We start from the raw sequence: 11,554 nt of genomic DNA, 5'->3' as shown, positions 1-11,554 counted from the left end.
GGCGTGGCATGTCTTCTGTTGACATGTTGCCAGATTTGAAACGGGAAAACCACTCGTAGACCTGTGATTTCCCCAAAGCATCATCATTAAAGGCTTGCCGAAGCATCCCAACAGTCTCGGCTGCAGTTTTCCCTAACAGAAATCAAAATTTCACGCACACTCTTTGTTCCTTCTGGTTGGCCATCTCACTAATCGCCAAAGGGTTGAAACAGGAATGCACACAACAGAGCACCACAGACAAACCACTTAACTCAGACTGACGCCAGCTCACTAACAGTCGCGGGAGACCCCCAGCTAACACAACCTAGCAGCACCACTCGTATCTACAAAGCATGCATGGGCAACAGGTCGGTTCCGGTTATTTTTGGGTCCCCTTCGTATATATATATTTTCTGTTTCAGTTTAATTTACACACAGGTGGTAGGACCACTTGGTTTTGGGGGATCAGTGCATCACAAGGCCACTACCTAAACATAGAATAAACACACACAGACAGCCATGCGTCAGGCGTGATTCAAGCCAACAGTCCCAGTGTTTGAGCAGGTGAAGACAGTTCAATCCTTAGACAATGTGGCCTGTAAAAGGCCTGCGTAGTCTAGGGGTAACGTTCCCACCTCATGACTCAAGGTACGTGGGTTCAAACCCAGCAGAGGTCGCGGAATTTTTAAGGGCAGAAAAATTCAGGGAACAAGTCCTCCGGGAGGGACTTTAAGCCGTGGGTCCCTTGTTGTAGATTTACGGCATGTAAAAGTTCCTCATGTCTCTAGGAGACCTCTGAGCAAAATTAGGCAACAAGTTTCCCGCCCAAGTAGTTTCGAATGCCTCTGGTAGATGGGGGAAATATCAGGTACCGAGGGCCGACCTCGTTGGCTGAACGGGGCTGATAGCACACACCAGCACCGGTTGGGTATGGGGACAGTAGAAATTAAACNCTTCATTCCACCAAATTCTCCATCATCATAATCACCCGGGGTGGGCTACAATAGGCCAATCAGTGGCTGCCGTGCCGAGTGGACCCAGTTGGACTCCACCCCCCACTAAGCGAATTTTAATTTTTTAGACAATGTGGCCACTGTAATCAGCATCATAGAATTTACCTGATAGAAATGCCAATGCCGCTTAACGAGTAAATCTAGATGAACAGAGAAACCTACAGTACATCTTTGGATTACATTTAAATGACTACAGTCTGCTTTTACCGGTTCTCACGGTCTCTTCGCTTGCAGATTTCTTATATTTTTTCTTCTACCCTGAAGATGGAGGCGATACGTTCCTCCGAAACGCCGGTTAACACCACATATACACGGTGCCAAATCCCAGAAGACTGCTTTCTTCATAGTCACCGCCGTGAAAGCCTCAAATCTTACAGATGTAGATAGTTTGAAAGTCTGTCATTTCTTCTCTCAGTATTTGACACTTAATGCCATCAACTGACAGAAGTTCTGTAATAAGTGGTTAACATCATGCCATTATCTTCAGCTGTAACAGTTTTAACTCAGGTGCACCAAGCTGATCCAAGTAGCTCATGGCGTGCAAAGGGTTAAAATTGCATGAATGAAGTGCAATACTGTTGTTGCACAACTGTTTGGAATTTCTTTTCTCTTAAAAAGATATGATTTTAGCTTTCTTCAAAATTTGCAGTATTCTTTGCCTGAAACATCTTTGCGGATGTATTGTTACCAGATAATGATACAGATCATTATATCATCATTTTAAGCATATGATGGATACAAAAATCGTCATACTGGAGATCTTGTTCAACACAGTACTTTTCTGTAAGGCTGGCTACTCAGAGTATGAAGTACCCTCAGAGATATTTTAGACTGATTGTAATGGTGTTTTTACTACATTGTTTTGTAAAAGAACTCTTATATTTATTTCAAACTATATTTTGTATGCAGCTCAACAACAGGAGCTTGAAGACTTGATTCGGATGCAGGGTCACATGATCGCAATGGAGGCACCTTTGTATCAATCTTACCGTGTCTACATCATTAACAAAGTGAGAGCAAAAGCAGAAATACACTTAGGTAAGCTATTATATGTGTAATGATAAGAGCTCAGATCAAGTTGTACTGAGATTTTTGTCACAACAGTGTAAGTTATGCAGTGCAAACACTGTAATACTATCCTCATTAAACTTTTAGGCATCTCAAGTAAAATGCATGAGAGGTGGCCCATTGGAGATTTAGATTTTCAAATACTGGTAAATACTGTGGCATGTAGACCCATTGCTAGGCAACATTCGTGAAATAAGCAGCTATACAACAGCTGTTGCCAAGTAATGGCTCTGTAAGCAATGCCCATTGCTAGGTAATGGCCACAATTGACACGCATGTAACAATAGAAGAGCTGTTGGAAGCAGTGTTCTCTGTGCAGCCCCTGCCAAGGCTGCCTTCAGAGGCCGGTCTTGAGAGGGCAGTGGGAAGAGTAACAGTTCTGAGACAGTCACCAGCCAGTAAGGACGTTGTTGGGATCCTTCACCAGGCAATGACTGGTGAAGACATAGATTGAGAAGACTTTATGTGTATTGTAATTACAGCAATCTTTGGAGTGTGTGACTCAGTGAGACCATCATTTGTAGTTATGTACTGTAAATGTTCAGTAAATCCAGTTACCAATCCAAACCCCATCTACTCGTATAATCACTCCATAAAGTTGTTACTGCTTGTGTCAAATGTGGGACTGGATCGATCGATTGTTAGATTGAAGATTGCATTGTGTAGTTATATTGCCACACTACAAATATGGAACTACTACTATTACACAGAGATATTGGGTTTTCGGACTTCATCCATTGTCCTGGTTTTTAAGATAACTAAGAAAAACACGACGTTTTGGAAACTGTATCTGTTTCTGCCCTCAGGTGAGGGAAAACACCTACTCTGTTGGGTCCCTTAGAAAGGGCCAGCCTCTTCACCTGAGGGTGGAAACAGACCCAGTTTCCGAAATGTCGTGTTTTTCTTAGTTATCTTAAAAACCAAGGTGATGTATAAAGTCTGATGTCTTCTCTTGACTCAAATCGGGTTCCTTTCAGCTGCATTTTAAGCTTGGGAAATAGCCAGATGTCACATGGAGCCATGTCGGGGGAGTAGGGAGCCTGACGAACCACAGGGATGTTGTGTTTGGCGACGAAAGTCTGAATCGGATGCGCAGTTTCAGTACGAATTTCGCGGACACTCTCCTCATGCCCAAATCCTCGGTCAAAATTGAATGTACTGATCCAATGCTTACCCCTATCTCGTTCGCAAGTTCTTGGACTGTGATACGACGATCCTCCATGACCAAAGTCCGCACTTGCTCAATGACATTCTCATTTCAGCTTGTTGAGGGTCTGCCTGAATGCGGTTCGCTGTCCACTGATGTGTGGCCATCTTTGAAGCGGTTGTACCACTCCTTTATCTGTGAGTTGCTCATGGCATCGTCCCCGAAAGCCTGTTGAATCTTGCGAATGGTTTCCACTTGGGTATTGCCAAGCTTTTGGCAAAATCTGATGCAATATCACTGGTCATGTTGTTCCGTCATTTTACACCTTACTGGAATCCGACGAGTGCTCACTACATATCCTCACTCATAGGCTGACTGCCAGTGACTGACGCTTTCTGCGAGTGTGAAAAAATTCATGACTGCGCATGAATGTTGCCTCCACATCTCCACCGAAGGGAGCCTTCTACGCTTCATTGGTTTACGCGGGAAAAAAGAAGGTTCGGTACTTTTTGAACACACCACATATAGGATGAAGTCAATTTGTTAGCAGCACAACAGAGATATGAATGAGGAGCAAGAAAATCCTTGGAAAAGAGTCAATATTTGCCCAGTGCAAACCTCCCTCCACGTTGCAGGAACTGGGTGTATTGTGCAGTTGTCAGTTACATGTCTGTATTGCATAAGCCATCTGTGTATGATTCTTCGAGCAAAAGACTGACAGTGTAAACTGACAGGACAGCATTAGTTGGTATATCGTTTCTCATGATTTTGCCAATGTTTCATGATGATAAAGACAAAGTAGCCAAGGTACTAGGCTCATCCACAAAGTAAGTTTCCCTGGGGCCGTTTACAGAAACAAAACACAATTTCATGGAAATATTTATTGCAACAGATACAGCAAGTGTTCAGCTATTTTTCAACATAATCGCCACCGGAATTGAGAAATTTGCCTGTCATTCTCAAAATGCTGACGCTCACCGGACAGGAATTTCTTGAGGTGTAGGAAAAGATGGAAATCACTGGGAGTGAGGTCCGGGCTGTAGGGTGGATGATTATACAGCTCCCAGCTGAACTCCTGCAGGAGACTTGATGTCCATCGAGCTGTGTGCGGCCTAGCATTATTGTGCAGGAAGACAATACCAGCACTAAGCATCCCGCTCCGCTTGTTCTGAATGGCCCGTCGCAATTTCTGCAGTGTTTCACAGTAATGGTCAGCATTCACCGTCTCACTTCTGGTCAGGAAGTCGATGTGGAGAATGCCCCGTCTGTCCCAGAATACCGTGCACATCACTTTCCGCGCCGACGTCTGCTTGAATTTCGTCTTACAGGGAGATCCACTGTGACGCCAATGCTTTGACTGCTGCTTGGTTTCTGGGGTAATGTGTGCAATCCGCGTTTCATCACCTGTGATGGTCCTGTCCAGAAACTTGTCGCCGTCATCATGGTACTGCTGCAGAAATGTCAATGCTGACTCCATGCACTTTGTTGTGTTCTGGTGTCAGTTGCTTTGGCACCCACTTGGCGCAAAATTTCCTGAACAACAGGTGCTCTGTGACAATTTCGTGCAACAAGGGGCGGGAAATCTGCGGGACATGACTGCTGAGTTCTATAATTGTGATGCGACGATTCTCCATAATGTGTTCCCGCACAAGCTCCACCAGGTCGTCTGTAATGATGGATGGCCACCCACTGTGCGTCTCATCATGCACACTTTGTCGACCTGCTGAAAATTGTCTGCACCAGCAACGCACCATCTGCTTGCTCATGACGTTAGGCCCATAGACCTGGCACAGCTGACAATGAATTTTGATCAGCGCTATGCTCTGTGCATTCAAAAACTTTATCACTGATGGCACTTCACAGTCGGCGGGAGTTGGAATAAGAGCCTCCATCTTCAACAGCTGCAATGATGCTACTGTGGGAGCACAGGCAATTCTGTTAGTGCATGCGCCATGCTACGTCATTGCTCTATCATGTACGCGCAGTTGCTTCGCGCATTATAAGGTTTGCTAGCTGTGGGACAAGTGGGAAACTTACTTTGTGGACGTGCTATGTACAGGTGGGTTATGCATGACTCCTAGTTCAAAAGTCACCCAACACTAGACAGGCTGAATTCAAAATTTCAAGAAGTATACAAGCCTGAGAAGGAATTCATTATTAATGAGACACTCTTTGCATTTCAAGGACATCAGTTCTTTCTGTTTAAACGAAGGTGAAGTCATGTAAGTGAGGAATCATGATTTTGCAGGTGTGTGAAACAAACATTGGCTGTTTACATAGCATGTAGCTATATGCTGGTACGTGTACTGACACAGATCACAACTTTACATTCAGTGTTTTTGATAAACTGCTGCAGGAAATAAAGTACATAAGAATAAATGGCATTACAGCCTGAAACTTTTTGCTAGGTGTGGGCGCAGAAGGTAATGCCAAAGGTGTACTCATGAGTAGGCTAGCCATTCTACTGTAGGCAGATGTACTGGGACAGATCATTTGCTGTGCAGAATTCTGGCAGGACAGTTCATTGCGAATCTGCAAAATGTGTGCAAACAGGGAAAGCAACAAAGAATCTTTTGAAGTGCACTGCCAGAAATGTGATTTGGGGCTTGTTTAGGTGAGTGCTTTGAAAATTACCACCCCGAAATAAATCATTAGGAGTAGTATGTCAAGTAAATTTAATTCATTCACTTGACTGTGTTTACAGTGTATTTTATCTTTATTTCTGGACCATTATTCTGCTGTATCAGTGTGTCCTTTGTGCACAGAATTGGAAGATGCTGAACATTATTCTAGGAAGTAGTGAAATGTAAGATGGAGAACCAAATTATGATCATCATCATTATTATTTACTGAAATTCACCCCATGGCAGTAGACCTAACACAGGACAAAACAAAGTAGATACAATGCAAACATATACAATAACTAGGAGTACACTTAAACAAGGTAACTTCACATCACTTTAATTTCCATTCAGTCCCCATTTAAAGCCTCTTTGCTTGTAACTGCTTCCCTGCCACGTTAGTATGCCTGCAGGTAAGTGGTTCCAATCCTTTATGGTCCTATTTACAAAGGAATATTCGCCAGCATCTGTGCTTTGTTTTCTGCTCCTGATTTTCCTACCATGGTCATTCCTACTCAGCATGGTTTTAGCAGGCTATCCCAGGTCGCTTCCCAAGCTGGTCTCCTGGTGTATGCCTTGTAGAAAGCGCACAATCAGGCTATCATCTTACGCTCTGCCAGAGTTTTCCAACCCAATTCATTTGTATGATTTGAAAATGTAGCCACTCTTCTTTATACCTTATTTAAAGCATTTACCTGCCCTTCTCTATATGGTTCCAGACATACTGCACCATATTCAAGTATCGATCTCTCTCGTGATGCATAAGCTAGATGTTTTGAGTTGTTATTTCACCGAGTAGAAGATGCCAAAGTAATGCTGGTCGGAGAACTGAAGAAGAAAATGCGTATGGACCGGAAACTGGCTGCGGAACACTGCCGCCAGAAACCGAAAAATTTGACACAGGAAAATTGTAGACCCCAGAAGAAATTGGCCGTTGCCCGCAGAAGGACGAGCCACCGTGCAACAATGGCACGGCAAGAAGAGAAGCGACATAAGGATGTCCTGTCGCGCAACAGTGGCACGAAGCATGAGAGACATCCTTGGGCCGAACATGACACACCGTGCAAAAGTGGCACGGCAGAAGGAAAACGTCGGGAGAAACTGCACCATGGCCGTGATTGAGCGAGCAACCCAGAAAGCAGGGCTGCTCAAGAAAAATTTAAGGACGCATCATGAAGGAAAAAGAGGAACAAAGGACCGAGGCAGCAAGCGGCTGCTGTACGTGAGAAAGAAGAGGGAAACCATGAACAGCATCAGAGGGTGTAGATCAGGACAGCAATTGCACCTAGGAAGGAGAGGAACTCAAGAGAAGACCCCCTACAAGACTGTCAATGTGAAGAACACGAAGCGAATTACCAGATTCACTGCTGGGTTGCTGCCCATCAAAAATTGGACACTGTGGGAGGGTTGACCCCCTCCAAAGCAGAAGAAAGGAAATGGCCCGTATGGGAGGAACCGGTAAAGTAGAAGCACCAGCCTCCCTAGCAAGAATGAATGAAGAAAGAATGAAAGTGAAGAATGAATGCGAGACAATGGGACCAACAAATCCTGGACCATGGAAGTGCCCGGGGCGAGCATGCTGGAAGAAAGGGGGCGGATGGAAGAATCGAGCAACAGAACAAAAGTAGGAAGGGGAATACCCGGAAGAAAGGAAGAACCGTTAGGTTGCTTGGGGATGAACAACCTTTAGAAGGGAGCAATGTGACGCGTTACCATACGTCCATTGCCGCGCAATGGCTACAATGGAAGTTGTGGAGTTCCCGCAGTGACAAATCATAGCAACGAGTTGCTGTTGAGTAACAACGGATGAGACGAAACACGTTACCAGTGTATAAGGAGCGTTCCCGAAGCAACGGATTGCTGAACACGTGAGATCGAACCTTGGCGAGGGGTGTCCTCTATTGAGTCCGCATAACGCCTATATAAGCAGAGCTTACGACACGTATTAGAGAATTGAGTATTGAGACAGAAGCCAAGTGACACTACAACTGATAACAATTGTAAAGAGTGAAAGAGTTAGTATCCAATAAAGATTCATTAAATCCGAGACCCACGTGAAGTTATTTGTCGCATGACATACCCAACACGTGACAACACGCACGATTAAATGAAGGGCCTTCCATGTTTTCATAGCATATAATTTACATGATTTGCTCAGCTTAAATAGTTATGTATGGTTATTCCTTGGTACCTAATGCTGTTTGCCTCTGGAATTAATTGGTCCCCAAAATAATACATCAGTTGATCCTTCACCGTAGCTCTCATGAAACATACCACTTTACTCTTATGTGGATTTATCTTCATCTCATTCCCCTATGTGTTGCGAACTGTCTCCAGCTTGCCAAAGTCACTACTCTCCAATATTTTACTGTCTATAATGCAATAATCTGCAAATAGCCTTATATTTAAGTCACTATCTCCAAATATTGTTAACGTAAGCTAGGAATATTAGTGAACCTAATATGCTCCCTTGGGACACTCTTGACATCACTCTGACTTCGTCAGGTAGATGCCTGTCTACTCTAACGCTCTGTGAACGTCCTAGAGAAATTCCTTTATCCATACAACTACCCTTATATTCACTCCAGTTTCCGCCATTTTTGTAAGTAACCTATCATGTGGGACTAAATTGAAGGTTTATGAAAATCCATTATCATCACATCTATCCTGGCCCCCTTGTCCAGGAAATCAGCAATATCCTCACAGAATGTGACTAATTAACTTTCACACAAATACCCTGGTCTGAAACGTGTTGGCCCTCTTATAACCACTCACTCCTTTTCTAAATTTCCCTTAGATACCCTACGATAACATGATCCATTTGTTTGCAAACCTCTGAAGTTAAGCTGACTGGTCTGTATAGTTTCCAGTTACTGATTGACCTTCCCCTTTGTAAATAGGGACCACTATAGCCTTTTTCCAGTCCCCTGGGATAGATCTATTGTTCATCGTTATGTCCAACAGTCTCACAAGGTGCAGAATCAGGGCTTCCCCACCCAACTTTAAAATGTCCCCAGGAATACTGCCTGGTCCAACGGATTTCTTTCTTCTGATTTCTCATAATTGCTTCCTTATAATGTTTATACTAATATTGAAGGTTTCCCCTCGTTGGTGTCTCCACCTTATCGTGGTGAGGGTGTTTGAGTATGCCAAGGACCCTGAGAGCTATACCAACGGTAGCATAGCTACTGGCAGGGCCTCCCTTGCTGGACAGGTCAAAGGGTAGGCATCAGACGAAGAGAGACACCGAAAACTGATGCCGGAAGCAGCGTCATCAGCGGCGACTTGAAGCACAGAGAAAATAATGCTCGAGATGGTTCAAGTTCGTATAGCAACAGGCGTGACCAGAGTGGTTTGAACGGCTGTTGTACTGCGATGTGGAAAGCAAATGGAAAAACTACCACATTATCACTATTCCTGGATAGTCTCTTTCCAAAAACAGAAGATCGCATTAAGTGGAGAAACTGTTTTGGAAGAGGCTGTGGACCTGTCATCTGACAGATTACTGATGAATGAATGAAGGTTTTAGCTGAATCTGTTGATTGGACTTCTGGATTATTTCATTCACAACTGAATACAGATGCATAATAAGAATTTAAGGTGTTAGCTTTTTCCATTGGATCTGTGATGAGATTGTCATTATATCCTTTGATCGCCAGAATATTTTTTCTCTACTTACTTCAATATTAGGGTTAATTTCACTGACCACACAACATGTTTTTATTATTGTCACACTACATGTTTCGACCTCAAGAGGTTATCCTCAGGTGTACGAACACAGTTGCACAATCTCACGCAATCACATTTGTTTTCCACTTATTTCGATCCTGTATCCTGTTCAGGCCTACGCTCAATAATATATGTCAAGTTCTTCTTATAAAATACAAGTTAAAATACTATTCGAATGTTAAAAGTTAAAATTTAAAAATTTAAAAAAATTTAATTTTTTTTTCATGAGTCAAAGTTCAATTTCGATCACGGGTTGTACTTTCACATTCAATTTGTTTCCTCTCTGTATAGTTCACTTTAACTAGTTATATTATTACCACTGGTTAAAAAGTTCTTGAATTAAAGTTCAACTTATCATATTGGCTGTGCTTTCACTTTTTGAAGGTCTCGTTGCTATTTCATGTCCTCTGATGCTGGATCTGTTACGTTCCTTGTCATGAAGGCTACTGATGTGTCTTGTTTGTTAGGTTGGTTCCTGTAGGGTATTAGTGGTGGGGGGGTTGCGGGTAGGGGTGGGATTCTGAGGAGAAAAGTAGGTGGTTTGGGATATATTATATTACTTGCGTTTGATTTGTTTTATTAGGATATCATAAATTGGGTTGTAACTATCAGTTAAAGCTTCGTTCGATTGTAGATTTTGCTTAGTTAATTCATATATGTGGAAGCTTTCTAGTGTATTCAACATCTTTCCTTTCTTTTCTATGTGGAGTATTTCCATTGCTTTGTCTATGGTATGATAATTATGCATTGTGTCCAGTATATGTTGGGCGAATTTTGATCTCTGCCCATTCGTTTTTATTTCCCTGATGTGCTCTTTGTATCTTGTTTGGAAGTTACGTCCTGTTTGGCCGATGTATTTTAGGTCACAATCTTTACACATCATCTGGTATACTCCACAAAGGTTGTATTTTATCCATTGTTTCATGTTTTGTTCTTAGAAGCTTTTTTATTGTATTATTTGTTTTGAAAGCTATTTTTATGTTGGTATTACGAAATAGCTTAGTGATTCTTCTAATCCTGGGGCCGAAGTATGTAAATTTGGTCCATTTTTTCTTCTGTGGAGTGTTATTAGGTGGTTTCGTATTGTGATCTCTTGCATATGGTGAATATTCATTATTTCCAAGTATACGAGTTATAATACCTTCTTCTTTTATTTTTCCTTCGTTGGTGAGCTTATATGTATTTATTCGATTGCGAAGGTAGTTGATAGCTGCCTTTTTATGTTCGTATGGATGACATGAAGAATTATGCAGTATGAGGTCGGTAGATGTAGGTTTCCTGTATATTTCAAATTTTAGTTCGTTGTTATTTGTTATGATTGTTAGGTCCAAATAATTTAGTTTATTTTGAGATTGTTGTTCCATTTTGAACTTAAGTTTGTGATGCATTGAATTAAATTCATTTAAGGTGTTAAAGATGTTTGTTTTTTGTGTATTGTAGAATATTAATATGTCATCTACGTATCTATAATAATCAATAATATGATGCTTCTTTAGAATGTCAGCAATTAGTGTGTGTTCGTAATACCAACATAAAAATAGCTTTCAAAACAAATAATACAATAAAAAAGCTTCTAAGAACAAAACATGAAACAACAGATAAATACAACCTTTGTGGAATATATCAGATGATGTGTAAAGATTGTGACCTAAAGTACGTCGGCCAAACAGGACGTAACTTCCAAACAAGATACAAAGAACACATCAGGGAAATAAAAATGAATGGGCAGAGATCAAAATTCGCCCAGCATATACTGGACACAACGCATAATTATCATACCATAGACAAAGCAATGGAAATACTCCACATAGAAAAGAAAGGAAAGATGTTGAATACACTAGAAAGCTTCCACATATAGGAATTAACTAAGCAAAATCTACAATTGAACAAAGCTTTAACTGATAGTTACAACCCAATTTATGATATCCTAATAAAAACAAATCAAACGCAAGTAATATAATATATCCCAAACCACCTACTTTTCTTCTCAGAATCCC

General features: G+C 41.9%; 1 protein-coding gene across 2 annotated transcripts in view; it reads left to right on the top strand.

Annotated features, from left to right (window-relative positions):
• The window catches only part of LOC111868886 (target of rapamycin complex 2 subunit MAPKAP1), a 55,596-nt gene that overhangs the window by 36,968 nt on the left and 7,074 nt on the right, over window positions 1-11,554 (top strand). For both annotated transcript variants that reach the window (XM_023859952.2, XM_023859951.2), the window contains exon 8: window positions 1,902-2,030. In XM_023859952.2, coding sequence (XP_023715720.1) covers window positions 1,902-2,030 — 129 coding nt within the window. The remainder of the gene's footprint in view (window positions 1-1,901; window positions 2,031-11,554) is intronic.

The sequence above is a fragment of the Cryptotermes secundus genome, unplaced genomic scaffold (assembly GCF_002891405.2).
Source record: "Cryptotermes secundus unplaced genomic scaffold, Csec_1.0 scaffold684, whole genome shotgun sequence".
Lineage (NCBI taxonomy): Eukaryota > Metazoa > Arthropoda > Insecta > Blattodea > Kalotermitidae > Cryptotermes > Cryptotermes secundus.
The sequence above is the reverse complement of the archived record's forward strand: the minus strand, read 5'-3'. Positions and strand labels throughout refer to the sequence as shown.